Source organism: Anomalospiza imberbis, chromosome 17 (assembly GCF_031753505.1).
Source record: "Anomalospiza imberbis isolate Cuckoo-Finch-1a 21T00152 chromosome 17, ASM3175350v1, whole genome shotgun sequence".
Classification (NCBI taxonomy): Eukaryota; Metazoa; Chordata; class Aves; order Passeriformes; family Viduidae; genus Anomalospiza; species Anomalospiza imberbis.
Window position 1 is genome coordinate 5,992,989 of NC_089697.1, and position 15,587 is coordinate 6,008,575.

Genomic DNA, 15,587 nt, shown 5'->3' on the forward strand with positions numbered 1-15,587 from the left:
CAGTCCCCTGCGCGGGTCCTCCTTGCTGCCGCCGGGGGCCGGTGAGCGCCGGACTGTCCCCGCGGCGGGACCTTCCCGCGCGGTTCCCGCCGCCGGTCCCCTCGTGAGGGCGGAGGGCGCTGGGGGCGCCTCGCCGGGGCGCGGGGCGGTGCTGAGTCACGGCCGAGCCCCGGAGCTGGGCCGCGGGGTAGCGGCGGGGGCTGCCGGGGCTCCCCGGGGTGCGGGCGGGAAGGGCTGGGGAGGGAACTCCGAGCGGTCGAAAGTGCAGAATTAAAATAGTAACAAATAAAAAATAAACATCCACAAGTTCGTGTCCCGCGGCCCGGAACGCCGGGGTTGAGACCATCCCTTGCCGTGCCCGTCGTTCCCCCGCGGGGATGGAGGTGCCGGTGCCTTGTCCCATCGCACCGCGCTCGCCTGGGCTTGTGGTGCGGTGGTACTGGGAAACAGGCGAAAATGAAATGGAAAAGGAGGGGTGTGTGTTTTCCCGGCAGGTAAAACCCGTAAGTTTCAGTGTGTTTTTTAACACGGTAAACTTGAGCTGGTTTTCACAGTAACTGACTTTTTTTTACGTGTGTGCTTGCTGGCACGTGCATCTAAAATGTTTGAGCTTATACTTTGTTTGAGTCTACCCAGTGAGACTTTTATCTAAATAAAGTCTGCATTGTTTTGTGGGTTTCCAGTGTTGGTGATGAAGGTCGGCACGACAAAATATTTAGTCTAAAAACTGGTACTCTTATTTTGAGTAATGTGCAGTGACTTTAAAACTTTTCATCTTTCTGGTAAGGCTATGTAATACAGGAGTTTGCTGTTAAAAAAAACCCCAAACTTACTTACATAGCCTGATATTTTAAATTTTTTTTTTCATTTCAAAGAATCATCTGAAGATGACTTGGGGGCCAAGGAATAAAAGTGTAGTAGAGACTGTCTGTTTCACCAGAGCAGTAATATTTGGCTAAGAGAACATATGAAATAGTGACTTGCTCAGATGAGCATCATGTTGTCAGTGTTTGAGCTTCCTCTCCTGTTTACTCTCTGTCTGACTCATTGGACACCATGTGCCTTGAAATTGTTATGATACATTATCCTTCAGTGTGTGTCATAATAGCTGTGTGCAATCCAGGGCAGCCAGGTGAAATCACAGCACAGTGAGCAGCCAGAGCAGCAGTGAGAGGGAGAGCTGCCACCTCCGGCTGCAGTGAGAGGACGAGGGAACAGAGATGATCCCCGTCCCTCCGCATGAGTAACTGAGCTGCAGAGCTTCCGACAAAAAAGGTCTCAGTGAAGAGAGAGTTCATTTCCTTGCTGCTAAAACAGCTTGTGCAGGGCTTTGCACTTCCTTTTGCTGAAGTTCATGAGGTTCCTGTTGAAGTCCCACTGGGGTTTCAGCCATTCATCCCAGTTTGGTGGCATCAGCAGACGTGGTGAGGGTACCCTGCCACATCATCCAGATGTTAAACAAGACTGGACAGTCCTGTCCCTGGGATACACCACTGGGGCCTGACCTCCAGAAAACCCAAAGAGCATCACATTTAGAAAGATTTGAGGTCCTTTGTAGCTAAATTAAATGATGGCCAGGGTAGATTAAAAAAAAAATACATCAGCCAATTTTTTTTTTTTAGTTTAAAGCAAGGCTTTCTGATTGCTTTTTGTATTTGTTTGCATTTGGACTTGTTCACAAGCTGATACTGGTAAATTTTAACAACTATTAGTAACCATAATACCATGTTCTGATAGGACTGTGTAACTGTTACTGGGACCTAGACATAAGGTCAAAAACTTGTTTGGCTTAAAACTTTATCTTGTTTTAAGAAAAATCTCTTGGTTTTGGTTTTTTTAAAGTGTATATGTAACACTGATTCCCAAATTTGGAAAGAAGAGTTGTAGCAGGATGATTGTTTCTAGTAGTGTTGTCCCTTCTCACTTTCACCTCTTCTACAATTATTGTGGTAGCACTGAAAGACAAGTGGAAGAGTCTGGCTGGGCTGTAATGTATGTGCAAGATGCTGTTGACACTAAATTTGACTTTGAATTGTTAATTCACCAACAGTTGTACAGGAGACTGTTCCTTTCATTCTTGGGCATCATAAAGCTTGTTCTGAGTCAGCTTTCAAAAATGTTCTACTAGAATGACCTCAGCTTTGTGTGCTCAGTGTGCTATTTTGAGTTTATTTTCATGTATTATGGTGCTGCTGGGCAACTAATGTTTTTAACAAGGATTTGGCCCTTATTTTCATGTGTCTTTTTTCTGATTGTAGCAGTACATGGTAATTCCATCACCTCCTGGCCATCCCAATGATGAAATCAGAAGCTAAGGATGGAGAAGAGGAAAGCCTGCAGACAGCATTCAAAAAGCTGAGAGTTGACACAGCTGGGTGAGTAACACCACAGGGAGGCACAGACCTAACATCTTAAAAATGGACTCAAAGGGAACACCCTTGCTGTGAAATTTGAGGGAATGAGGTAATTGCATAAGGTTAGGGACAGAAAGCTTTCATTTAGTTAAACAGACTGAAATAAATTCACTACCTGCAGACTACCCTTCTTAAGGAATTGTAAATTGTTTGATTGTTGTCAGCTTGCAGCAGGTTTGAAAGAAACCTCACAATCATGATCAGCTGACAATGTGCTAGAAATGAATTTTGGCATGAATCTGGCTGCCAGAGGTTACCAGTACTAGAGTCCAGAGGACTAGAACTCTGCTGTTGAAGTTAGGTTATTACCATGGTTCTGAAGGCCTGTCATGAGAATAAAATCACATCTTTTCCCAGGAGAGAAACTTTCTTTCCATGTCAGTAAGGGAGAGCGTTGGATTCAGTGCATGATTCCCACACAAACTATTTTCATTGCTGTCACAAAATTTCTGTTTATAACCAGAATCACTAAATGGGAAGGAATGCTTTTTGTGTTGTCTTGGTTTGTGGAGATCTGACACGTGGCACTTACCTTCATTGTCCCAGGTGACAGAACACAAGCACCACATGTTTTCTGTTGGTAATGATAATTTTTACCTGAAATTAAATAAAGGAAGGCTTCCATACATTTTTTTTTCTGCTGACAAATGTGCACCATTGCATATTAACTGTAGAATCTGGGATCCCATAAGCTGTTGTCAGTGATGCAATTACACTGTTACTGAAATGAAAGGGTAGGTAAGGCAGCATCAAGGTGGTAACTGGAATTAGCACAGAGCTGAGATTGTCAGTAGATGGGCTTCTAAAGTTATCTTTTGTTTAAGTAATTAAACTCATTAGTAATGAATGACCTCTCATTTCTTCGGTATCTTTAGTACCATCCTCCAGCTGGGCATAGTTGATTACTTTGGAGTTTTTACTGGTGCCTTTTGATCTTATGTTCTGTATTAATTGTCCTTTAAATGGAAATTAGTTTTATTAATAGTTTGGATTTTCTTAACCCCATCCTAGATCAGTGTGTGTGGACTCATTTTCACTTTTCAGGGATTTCATCCTGTGTACAAACTGATTTAGCATAGGATTTGGAAAATAATTTTCTTGGGACTTCCAGTCTAATATGTGAAGTCACAACTTGAAAGAATTGTTCTTGGGTTATTGTGAGTCCTTCAAAATGGGAATGTGGAATGAATTCATAGCCCCAGAAAATTTAGTAAATCTAGTAAGGCCCCTGCCTTGAATAGAAGCTGAAGGTCTGACACAACTCTGTGGCTCAAATGATTCAACTTGCAGGAGTATGAAGAGTTTTAGCTTATGTTGACAGGCTATGTTAGACAGAGGCTTAAGTGTTCTTCAGCTAAACAAAGTCTATTTATGTCCAAAGAACATTTATTTTTAGGAAAGAATGGCTTATTTGTCTCTGGAAAAGGAGACGTGTTTCTTCAGTGATGGTGTTTCTGCCTTCCCCTCTCCTGGGAAGCTGAGATTTGGCATTGTGTGTGTTTGTCACCGACACGTGGGGTTGGCTCTGCAGCGGAGCTGTGAACGGCATCTCTTGGTCAAAGGGTCTGTTACACAAACCTTGGGCATAGGAGCGTGTCAACACTCATCCTTCTGATTTGGGTCTTTGTGGGCAGGTTTTTGAAGACGTATTCTAAATGATTTGGGGCAGCATTTTCTGGGAAATAAGATGCACAAAGGTTTATTTTCATAGTCATAACACTAACCAGTGTAGGCTGTTAACTCTTCCTTCTGTCTCTCACAGATGTACCACTTCTCTCTCTGTGGGTGATGGGACAAGTCCCAGAGCAATAGTTAGAACAGTGGCAGATGAAACCAAGCCTAAGAATGTGTGTGCTTCTAAGGAAACCTGGCATGGGTAAGAGAAGCTTGGGATTATCAGACTATTTCCAATGATACTGCATTGAAAAGGAATATTAGGTAGACAGTTTCTAGTTGGTGCCCCTCTAAACAAGAGACCTGAATTGTCTTTAGCAAAGAACTTTATAAAATACTCACAGCAGCTTTTTCTCTTCATATATGTGTGCTGTTCTGCAAGGTAGGTGAAGTGAAAGGAGATGCTGGTCACTCATAGGTGGCTAAACATTGTAGATATTTCTCAGTGCAAATGTGAGCTGCTGGTTTTGAATCAGACAGTCATGAATGCATCTCTTTCAATTGTTGCTGGACACTGCAGAAGCTGTCATTGTGCCTTGAAAACTAGATTAAAATAAAGAATTGGTTTCTAGAGTATCTCTGCAAAACTTCATGCTCATCTGGAACAAAACCATCATTTGCCCTTGATTCATTAGTTTTCTGCTCTTTTCTTGTGCTTTGTCCTTCTTGTAGTGATTATTTTGTCATGTCTCACATGCTTTACTCATTTTCTGACCTTTAAAGCCCACTCTCTGGGATGCATTTCTGTGGTGTTCCTTTTATATTTTATACAACTGCTTGTCTAGAGCTAAGTCAAATTCCAAGACAGCTGACTAATATAAGCAAATACTCCAAATCTAAAGCTTGTGCATGCAATATAAATGCAGGAGAGATTTTGCCCAGTGTTACTTATAACCCAGCAATAAGTATTTTGGTGAATCTTCATTCCCTTTTTGTCTTTCCCTTGCAGGTCTGTGAAGAAGCCCTCGAGAGGAGTTGTGAGAACCCAGCGTCGCAGGCGTTCCAAGTCTCCAATTCTTCATCCTCCGAAGTTTATCCACTGCAGCACAAAATCGCATTCCACATGCAGCCAGCTGGTGCAGAAGAGCCAGGCTGATGCCCAGGAGGACAGCAGTGGGTTTGGGATGCCAGTCCCAAAGGAAGCTTGTACACACGAACACTGCAGTGTCGCTCCAGACGTTGGCCAGAAGGGAGCTGAGGAGTCTTTGGGAGTTTCTGTTGCACAGTTGACATCGGAGAACACACGGGAGAGCTCTCCAGCTGCAGCTTCTCCAGTATCCAAAACAAGCCTAAAGACTAGAGAGCTTTCTGATTTCCAGTCTATGTCCAAGCTGAACACAAGTGAGCCGTGTGCATGTGCAGATAAAACCTGTCAGTGCAAACTGTGGCAAGATATGGAAGTGTACAAATTCTCTGGCTTGCAGAACACCCTCCCACTGGCACCTGATAGAACGGTTTCTGAGGATCACTCCCAGCCTTTGCCATCAAGAACTCCCTCAAGTTCTCCACGCTCTTGCTCTGAGCAAGCCAGGGCCTTTGTGGATGACGTGACTATTGAAGATCTTTCAGGATACATGGAGTATTACTTGTATATTCCAAAGAAAATGTCTCACATGGCAGAAATGATGTACACCTGACAGCAACAGCACTAAAACCAGAAGGGTGGCTGGTTTAAATCTGCCCTCAGGCACATCATGTGAATATGCAACCCACTCCCCGCTCACTGTGCTTGCAATAAAAACACTTTCTTTGCATCTCAGCTGATGTTGATTATTTAAGCTGGACAAACAGTTTAGCTTCAGCATTATAATTTAAGCTTGGAATAGATAATGTGGTAAATGAACCTAGAGCCTGTCTGCCTGTACTTAAGAGACCCAACACTTAATTCTTTGTTTCCAAAATCCTCTTTTTGCCTTGTTGGAGAGGAGTCCCTAGATTGCTTGGTGATTAGAGCTCTTCTTGTGAGACACCTGGTGTCATTCAGCTCCTTTGAAATCACTTTGACCTCAGGTTGTAAGACTCAGGCTTGTGGTTTTGGATGCTTGTGCCTCTGATTTTATTTCATAAAGGAGTGTGACCATCTCCTATCCTCCCCTAGGTACTATTACTAGAAAAGTGGAAAGCAAACCTTTCACTGAATTTCCAACAGGCCTTAGAGCCTTGTGTGCAAGAGAAACACCCTGCATTCCTCAGGGGAGTTGCTGCTATGGTTAACCAAAAGGAAAAGTGAAGGCAAGGGCTCTGCTCACTGTATTTGTTATGGTGACCAAACCAGAACTTGCTCATTTCAGTGGTCTTAATTCATACACTGTCTATCAGTTTTGGGGTTTTTTAGCTTCTTTTTTATCCTACTCTGTAGGACCAAGTATTACCCTTCCTTCAGGCATTAAAACCCATAGACTGGAGCGAACAGTTGTCAGTTGTAGGGAAATCTTGAGCACTGTCTGCACTCCAGTCTTGGTAAGCCACCATCACTTTAGCTGCCCTGTCCAGCTTTGCATTCTCCTGGAATTTACTGCTTCAGAAGCAGGCAGCTCTCCATACATAGTGTGCATCAACACAGTGTCTCTTTTATGAGTGTCTAGCAAAGGAGCATCCCATCAAATAATTTAATTGGTTGAGGGTGAGAAAAGTTGTATTTGGTTTGTCTTTACTATTTGTGGTACCTCAACTTTCTGATGTGTAAGATGTGGAGAAGGAATGGAGACCAACATTTTCCTGCAAAATCATTTGGTGTTTCTCTTGGGTTTTTTTTTCAATTTCTGTGGCAGCACCTGGTGTCTCAGAACAAGTGGCCATGTAAATTTTCCTGTTTTGCCAATTCTGAAGTGTCACCTACACCAGGCAGAATGTACCTGTGTCCCACATCTCTTTCTGTGCTCTCCAATAGCTGCATTTCTGCCACCTGTGTTCTGAATTCAAGGCAATTTTTTGGTAACTGTTGTCTACAAAACTGGGCTACAAAGTGCAAATGACTTTATTTCTCAAATAATTATTCTTAACTGTTCTCAAATGCAGATTCCAACCACAGCACTGTCATGGGGCTGAATGTGCCTTTCAAGACTGCACTGCTTTTACCATTTCATTCTTTAGTGACCACAGACCTGTACTGCAGGGTTTAGGATTGCATTGTCCACTGCTCAGTACTGTGTTAAAGTGGATTGAAATCCAGGAGATGTAAAAATAGTAGAAAAATGCAAGCTGGTGCTGACTGAGAAAGGACGTGAGCAGTGCCACTAGAGGTCAGCCCCAGGCTGGGGCTGGCTGCTGCAGCAGGCTCAGTCTTTGGGGAGAATGGGAATTTTTCTGCCAAACGAAGAAATAAGAGCAGCTCTTACTTCTTCGGTGCCTCTTATTTCTGTGTGGTGCCTTGGTGCATACCGACTATCAGTGCTTTCTGAAGTCCTTGTGGGTTTGTTGGTGGTCAACAAAAGCTCTTTAAATGCCAAAATTTGCATAAGTTATTAATGTTTAAACAAAGTATGCAATCAGTTCACAACTGTGTTGTGTAATTAGGAAAAGTTGCTAAGTAAATAATTACATAGTCCTGAACTTGGTATCCTCTTGGGACAGTTACAACATCTTTGGGCTTGTAAGTGCTGGAACACCGTGGAATAGAAAACCATGAGTTGCTGCAACCTCTGCCTTAACACTTTCTCTTCTGTTACCTCAAGCTATTTTCAGATGTTTTGGTCTTCGCAGAGAAAATGTGAATTTATGGCCCTTAATCATGCAGCAAGAACCTTGAAAACTTGCCTAAGTAGTCTAAAAACTTAGTTTAAAACAACAAAAAAATTTAACTTGAGCCAATTTCAAGATCTGACTTTTTTTTAAAAGAAGGCTTTAGAGGGCTGGTTCTGCCAAGTGGCACTTCTGAGTCATGTTGGAGTCCGTTACCAAAGAGCTCATTCCTTCCTGTGGCTGAATAAAAGTGAAGCCCTTTGTAATTAACTTTCTAACTTGGTCCTTCTCACCTGTGCCTGCAGGTGTTCAGTGTTTATGTGCTGTCCATACACAGAGCTTCTCTTGCAGTTACATATTGTGTGCTTCCTCTGTGCCTTTCCTTCCTAGAAATGCCAGTGTGGAGGTTGAAAGTTGAAAAACTGAGTCCGAACCCACCACTGTCTGTGGCGGCTTTGCCCCAGAGTTTGGTGGGGTTTTGGGCTCTCCCCTGGAAGGGCTGATAACACCCCACAGCTCCTGCAGCTTCTCAGTGTGGTGGTCAGTAAGGGAGGGGCATTTCTCCGTGGTCTTGCTGGGACAGTGTCTTTAGGAGTGGGATGGGTGTGCTGGAAGAAGAGAGGGCTTGGATTAGCCTGGTCTTTCAGTCCTTGTCCTCTGCCATCTGTATTTGATGACATTACACACAAGGTGTCCTGTCACTACTCTGTGTGTCTGCAACTGAACTTCTTTGATTGCCCTAAAGCCGCTCTGGAAGGTCACTTTCGGAAGTAGCAGAGGGGCTGAGTGAGCTGTTGGCTGTGCTCTATCTCCCTCTTCTACCTCTGCCCGATTACACACGGTGTGAGTGCCCTGGCCCCGGGCGCTCCGTCCCCGCATCCCGCGGAGCTCCTGCGGCGCGGGACAGCGGCTGCCGGCCCGGGGGAGCGGCGGCCCCTTCCCAGGCTCTATTTTAAGCAGACATTTACTTTCCCAGCCTCTTCTCCGCCTGGATCCCTGCCCGGGGCGGGGGACGACGCGGGGGGGGAAGGGGGGGGTGGGATGTGTCTCTCCCCTCCTTCATAAAAGGGCCCCGAGGCGGGGGCCGGGCTCCAGGGGGGTTATTTTTGGGAGCAGCTCCTGGGATCCGATGGCCTTGTTAGGGCAGCGCTGACCTTTCTCCCGGCGGGGGAGGAGAGCGGGACGGGGCGGGCGGCGGCGGCGGCCGGGCGGGGGAGAGCGGCCGGCTCGGGACCCCCATCCCTTCTCTGCCGCGGGGATCGGGACCCCCATCCCTTCTCTGCCGCGGGGATCGGGACCTCCATCCCTTCTCTGCCGCGGGGATCGGGACCCCCACCCCTCCCTCTGCCGCGGGGATCGGGACCCCCATCCCTCCGTCTGCCGCGGGGATCGGGACCCCCACCCCTCCGTCTGCCGCGGGGCGGCTCCCCGGGCGGCCCATGCCCCTGCCCGCGGGGCAGGTACCGGCGCGGAGCGGCTGCCCCTACGGGGGGGCTGGAGCTCGGCCCGCCCTTCTCCCCTCCCTTTCGTCCAATTTCTCTCTCCTCCCGTGCCCCAGCCCCTCGGCCGGGCCAGGCGAGGCAGGAGCGGCCGCTCTCGGCGCCCAGCCCGTTCCCTCCGGGGATGCGGGAGCCCCGGAGCGCTGCCCCTGGGAGCGCTGCCCGGCTGAGGGGCACCGGAGGGCACCATGAGCGGCGGCAGGTTTGATTTCGATGATGGAGGCGCCTATTGCGGGGGCTGGGAGGGGGGCAAAGCCCACGGGCACGGCATATGCACTGGCCCTAAGGGCCAGGGCGAGTACTCGGGCTCCTGGAACTACGGCTTCGAGGTGGTGGGCATATACACGTGGCCCAGTGGCAACACCTACGAAGGCTACTGGTCCCAAGGCAAGAGGCACGGGCTGGGAATCGAGACCAAAGGACGGTGGGTTTACAGAGGCGAGTGGACCCATGGCTTTAAGGGACGGTACGGCGCGAGGCAGAGCATGAGCAGCGGAGCCAAGTACGAGGGTACATGGAACAATGGCCTGCAGGATGGCTACGGCACCGAGACCTACGCGGACGGAGGTAAGGGTGGCTCCAGAGGGAATGGGAGGGGGATGAACAGTGTCACACCCAGCCTGTGACAACAGAGGTTGCATGTTGTCTCTGCCGAAGGGCTGACCTGGTCCTGTTCCCACTAGACAGGCACAGTGTTCTACAATGAGCCATTGGGGTGCTTCAGTCAAGAAGGGGAGCTTGGGCTGCAGCCATCTCGCCCGTGTGTGCTTGCCCCGATTTTCCCATTTGGGTGCAGAATGGGCTCACTGTCTGCAGACATCAGGGAGGAGCAGCAGGAGCATTGCCCCAAGCTGCCCTGAAATGTCTGTTTGGGCAGTTAACGCCAACCAACTAGATTTTGTATAGTCTTTGACTCCTGGTTCCACAGGGACTGATTACTGCAGCTTCTGGCTGAATCAACCCAGAAGTTCCCTGCTGGTGCACCACAGCAGCGAGCTGTGTGCTCGCTCACCAGGCAGGGAGATGTGAATGTTCTCCTGTCGGATATAAACCACCCACAGCATCCCAGCACGCTTTCCCTATGCATCAGACACTGCCTGCATGCCTCTGATGAGCTGCCTGCACATCTGCTTTGCCAAAGAGTTTTGATTGAGTCTGTCTAAGCTGTTTAGAATACGTAACCACACATATTCCCCAAAATAAATCCCTTTGGTTATTTGGAAGGCTTCAACCTCCACCACTATACAACAGCACCACGTAGTCAGATTTTTGTTGTGCTCTGTAAATGCTTGGTCTAATTGTGTTCTTGCATTAGTGGCAATTCTGGGGTTAGAAACATGGCAAGAATTTCTGTGCAAGTAATTTAGTAGCTCTTCAGCACTGTGATGTTCGGGCTGCCACATTTAGGATAGCTAAATAGAGAGGGTGATTTGAAAGAAATACCCTTCAAAATATGGATGAAAATTGCTTCTATATTTGTCTAGGACAGGCATTAGAGTTAGTTTATAAAGCAAAATTAATATAAATCCTCAGAATGAAAAGCATCACATTTATAGACATTAGAAAAACGGACTAATTCAAGACTGGCTTCCAGAGCTATGTTTTTCATAAGTATTTCTCAATGAGTTGTCTGGGTTTGTGGCTAACTTTAAGATTGAGAATACAGTCTTGAAGTTGATCCATTTTCCCTATCCCCTTGGATGTTGTAGTACAGACATGAACTGACACATCCCTCCAGCTCCTTAAATTTTTTCCCCCTTCTGTCCTGTGGCCATGGAATGGTTTAGTGGGTGCAGGTTGTGTGCACAGAACCTTCATTCGAGGCCATAAGAGGAGTAGGTGACATGGAAGGTGTGCTCTGATGAGTAGAGCAGCAATCAGGTTACTGTCAGCAGCAACTGCCATTGGGAGTTTCATTCTGGAGATGTCAAGGTCTCCTTTGAATTTGCACGGTTGCTTCCTTGCTGCTTCCTAAAATGCAAATCCTTCTAAGGGTGAAGGGCTACTGGAATTGCAGTTAATGTTCTGGGGGAGAATTCCGAGTGGTAAGATGTGACATAGGGGTTTGATTAGATATGGGACAGAAGAGTGGGAGAGATGAGCCAATGCTCTCTCCTGCAGGGATATGGAACATCCTGCTTCTGTCAGCACAGCGCTCCCCGGAGTGCTGTCCCTCACCCAAGAACGTGCCAGCTGCTTGGTCCCTGGTGCCGCTGGAGGCTGGCAGTTTAGCCCTGATCCGTGAAGATGTGCCCTGCCAAAACACTGAGCTCAGCCCCACGAGGCTCACGAGGGTTGTGCTGGGGTGCCCAGTGGCTGCTCCGTGTGCTGGGTCATCACACCCTGGCTGATCTGAGCTGTTCATTCAACACATGAGCTTCTCTGATGGCACAACAACATGGATACAACTGCAGCCAAAGCCAGGGATCACCATCCAACATCACATCTGAAGGACAGGGATCAAATGGTCTCAGTGACCTGCAAGACCTTTTCCTGTTTTGTCTCCTCACCTGCACGCAGCAACCACCTGCAAGATCCAAATGTGGCCAGACTGCTTATGGGGCCTGTTAATGTTTGAATTTGAGGTTGCCAAGATAAACATCTGGAAAGGCTTTGGATATCTGCTGTCCCTTGAGTAGGGGACTCGATTCCCAAGCCCCTTGGAAACCAGCCACATGAAGAAAAGGGCTCTGGGAATGTGCAGCCCTTGCCAGGTAGCAGAAACTTTAGGTCATGTTTGGACTGTTTGCAGATTTCAGGGAAATGTAGCTGATTCTGACGTTTTTAAATAGACTTTAACTTTTTATATATACATATATACATATATATATATATATATATATATATATATATAGACATACATAAAAATTTACATTTCAAAATACACTTAAAATATACTTATAGGGTTGTCTATGTTTGAATCTTGTGTCTGGCCAAGATTTTAAAAAAGCCTAAATCTGGAGTGAAGCTTTTTGAAATCCCATATAGATTTTTAGTGTCTAATAAGAACCAGGGTCATGGTACAGTTTAGCCCAGGCACTGTGTGGGTTATTTGCTTTTCTCCCCACTATCAAAAGCCTATTTTTGTGAAAGCTATGGGAGACTGATGGCTTTAAAGAGATTAAAATCAGCCAAGGGGTTCAGAGCTCCTGGTGTGGCTGTGCAGATACAGTGACATTCTGATACATCTCTTTGTGTGTCCAAACTGGATATACTCGTGTGTGCTGCTGTCACCAGGGGAGAGCTCAGAGCCCTTTAGAGGGGCAGAATGCTCTGGCTGAAGCAGACAGTGAGTGAGGTTGTGGAAGGCATAGCATGAAGGAACTCATTGTTCTGCAACATAAGCTATGAGTAAACATGTAGTTATTTGGCTTTGCCCGGTGAGTTTTGTCCATGCTGTAAGGAAGGCCTCATTTTTTGGATACTTTTGCGCATTTGACTGTGAGTCAAATCCCTGAGTCAAGTCTTACTGCAGAAAAAATGCCCACTGAATCATGCTGCATACCCATGGTCCAGCCCAAAGCCTGGCTTTGCTGTACCAATAACTGCTTGTATGTATGGAGGGGAAAAAACATAACTTGCAATCAGTGCAGCCTAAAAGCAACTTATTTTCAATTCTGCAATTTGTTCTTGAGGGTGCTAAGGAAACAGTGATGTCAATTAAACACGAGGAAACAATTAGACCAGTCGGTCATCACAAGACCACAGAAGAGGGGAAAAGAAATGCAGAAATGCTTTACTGGGGAGATGAAAAGGATGACAGGGAGCAGCACAACCTTCTCCTGTGGCAGGGCAAGTGCAGTGGAAAGGGGCCTGGACCAGGACAGAAGGAGCATCCATGGGATTGTGGCTGGGAAAGGAGGAAAGGAGCCTGGGAGAGCCACGATGGTGCTGGCTTTCAGCTGCTGCCTCTGTAGCAAAGCTCCTGCCTGGCTGAGTGTGACCCATGAATTAATATAGTGAATTTTTTTACCCCTCTATGTGGTTTTCTTTGCCTTTCTTTTCCAGCAGAACCCAGCAGACAGTACTGCTGGCACCAAAAGGCAGCACTCTGTTCTTGCTGGCCTGTCCTGCACATGGTGCTGTGCATCATTTAAGTGTCCCTGGCCACTCACACTGAATTCTACCCTGCCTGTCGTCGCAGTATCTGGGTGACAGCAGGGGACTGTAGGGCAGGGAAGCGATTTGAGCTGTTTGCATTATTTACACGGTTGTTTGTATTATTTACATTCATCACTAATTATATGGGAGCCTTGAGACAGGTGGGGAAGGGGAAGTGTGTCACTGCTGGTGATGGCATCTTGCTGCTGGGCCGGAGGGCACTGGGAGCTGAAGCTTTTGCATCGGATGCTGCTGGGGTGAAGCAGAGGGTGCTGCCACCCCTTTGGAGTGCTTGGAGGTGAAGGCTGCAGGGATGTAGTTTCCATTGATCCCACAATTTAATCCTTCCCATCCTATGAAGTTACCCAGGCAGCATCACCTGCTTTTGGCTGATGAATCATATTCCTGGGGGTTGCTGAGGAGCAGTTTTTGTCATTAGGACAAGTAAAAGTGCAGCCAATAAAGGATTACTTGGGGCCCTGTCCCCCACTAATCACACCCTGATGAGATGAGGTGTCTCTGTCCCACTGCCCTGATGAATCACCAGCACTGATGAGGGAGGCAGGGAAGTAGGCTCCTTATCTTAAAGAGAGATTTATTTGTTCCACATCCATTGCCTTTGAATTGTTTTTTACAGAACCTCAAGATGCACATGAGCCCGTGGCAGCCTGGCTGACAGCTCTGCGTGCTGCCCGTGCCCCCTTGCCCAGGCTGTGTTGGACCTGGGGTGTGCTGGTGGCTGGGGGATGTGCAGCCCTGCTGCAGAGGGATTTTGCAGAGCCCCATTTTCTGTGAACTGCCTGCACTGGGCCATGTTGGTGAGGCAGGGATTGGCGCTGCTCAAACCTTGCGTGCCCTGACGCACGGCCGCCGGCGCCTCCAGCCGCTCCCTGCAGCCTCTGGCTCCACTCCAGGGCTGGTTTATGGCCTGGCCCTGGCAGGGAGCCTCAGCTGGGCAGGGAATGGCAGCATGACAGGGACACGGCAGTGCCTGCTCACCCCTGCTTTGGCTGGGCAGCCGTGGCAGTTCTGTGTCGGTGCCCCGCGTTCATCCAGGCAGGGCTGGCAGCTCTGGTCACAGGGACAACGTTGGTGCTGTAAGGGCTGAAATCAGGGAGCAGAGAGCAGCCTGCAGAGCTGAACACTGCATTGAGGGTGGCACTCCATCCCTGCTCCCTGGAGACCCATTGTGCCACGTGGCTTTCCCACCCAGCTGGCTCTGGTGCAGTTGAGAGGGACAGAGGGGGATTTGCTGGAGTGCAGCAGCTGCTCTGACCTGACCCCTGAGGAGTGACTGAACCCCCTTAACCTGCAAGATTTTCCACAGTTCCTTTTCCAGGGAATTAACATGGCGGCATTACCAGCTGCAGCCTGATACGTGTGAAGTTGTTCCCATCCTAGGAGAAGGTCTCCAATGTCACCCTGATCATGTGTCAGCCCTGCTCGCTGGCTGGGCGGATGGGATGGAGCCAGGGAGGGACATGGGGGCACTGTGGGGGTCTCTATAACTTCAGTTTGCACTAGGAAGACTCATCATCATTTTATGGAGAGGGATTTGGGAGCATGGTGAGGAACATTCCCACATAACTGGGATCTCCAGTGATGGTCCTTGACTCCTGACTTATGCCCAAACCCATGCTTATTTTTACTTCTTTTTCCCCACAAGAGCTTTAAACTCATCCAAGAAAATGGAAAATGGCCCCTTGCTCTGACAGATGGCTTCCCATGGCTGGCTGCAGTCTGCAGATGCCACATACTACCTGAACCCCTACATTTTTGTAGGGGAGACCAACTGTTTACAGGGACCCCATAATCCCCTGTGTCACAGGGTGGGCAGGGGCTGGCTGGGAGCAGCTCACCCAGCAGCTCACCCAGGGCAGCAGCTGCTGCTCACTCGGGCACTTCTTGTCTTTCCTGGCCCTCAGCACTGTAAGTTAACACTCCACAGGCAGGTCCAAAGAGGATTTCAACGAAACCTGAAGCTTGGGAGGAGAGATTATGCTGCAGAAGTGGCCTGGGAGACTGTAAAATATGCACTCCCACGATCGCCAAAGAAGGAACTGGATTTGCTCCTTGGGGAGCAGGGTCATCCCTGGGCTCAGTAATAGTGTGTGAGGGGGGAGATTAATGCTTTGAAGATGGGTCACCCCCTTCCATCTCAGCCCAGCCCAGCTGAGCCTCCCCAGGACCATGGGAGTGCTGCTCTTCCAAAATCATG

General features: G+C 48.0%; 2 protein-coding genes and 1 long non-coding RNA gene across 4 annotated transcripts in view; 2 read left to right on the forward strand and 1 right to left on the reverse strand.

Annotated features, from left to right (window-relative positions):
* Window positions 1-137: 137 nt before the first annotated feature.
* On the forward strand, window positions 138-6,229 carry LOC137484052 (oxidative stress-responsive serine-rich protein 1-like). The gene is made up of 4 exons (XM_068207594.1): window positions 138-161; window positions 2,259-2,375; window positions 4,177-4,290; window positions 5,038-6,229. The coding sequence occupies exons 2-4, from the start codon at window positions 2,296-2,298 to the stop codon at window positions 5,723-5,725; spliced, it is 882 nt and encodes a 293-aa protein (XP_068063695.1). The 5' UTR covers window positions 138-161; window positions 2,259-2,295; the 3' UTR covers window positions 5,726-6,229.
* A 1,203-nt stretch (window positions 6,230-7,432) lies between these two features.
* Window positions 7,433-9,251, reverse strand: LOC137484054 (uncharacterized). The gene is made up of 2 exons (XR_011004729.1): window positions 9,166-9,251; window positions 7,433-9,067 (listed from the first exon to the last, which is right to left on the reverse strand). It is a non-coding gene; the product is annotated as an uncharacterized lncRNA (long non-coding RNA).
* The window catches only part of JPH2 (junctophilin 2), a 31,558-nt gene continuing 25,064 nt past the window's right edge, over window positions 9,094-15,587 (forward strand). The window contains exons 1-2 of one of the 2 annotated variants that reach the window (XM_068207593.1): window positions 9,094-9,835; window positions 10,197-10,521. In XM_068207593.1, coding sequence (XP_068063694.1) covers window positions 9,457-9,835; window positions 10,197-10,297 — 480 coding nt within the window. In that variant the 5' untranslated portion in view covers window positions 9,094-9,456 and the 3' untranslated portion in view covers window positions 10,298-10,521. Of the gene's footprint in view, window positions 9,836-10,196; window positions 10,522-15,587 lie in introns of those variants that run through there. The other variant, XM_068207592.1, reaches the window with a different exon arrangement.

Bases quoted from the DNA above. Each gene is read 5' to 3' on its own strand.
- LOC137484052 (XM_068207594.1), top strand. From the start codon at position 2,296: ATGATGAAATCAGAAGCTAAGGATGGAGAAGAGGAAAGCCTGCAGACA. The intron at 2,376-4,176 runs GTGAGTAACACC...TGTCTCTCACAG, and splicing joins CTGAGAGTTGACACAGCTGG to ATGTACCACTTCTCTCTCTG. The intron at 4,291-5,037 runs GTAAGAGAAGCT...TTTCCCTTGCAG, and splicing joins TCTAAGGAAACCTGGCATGG to GTCTGTGAAGAAGCCCTCGA.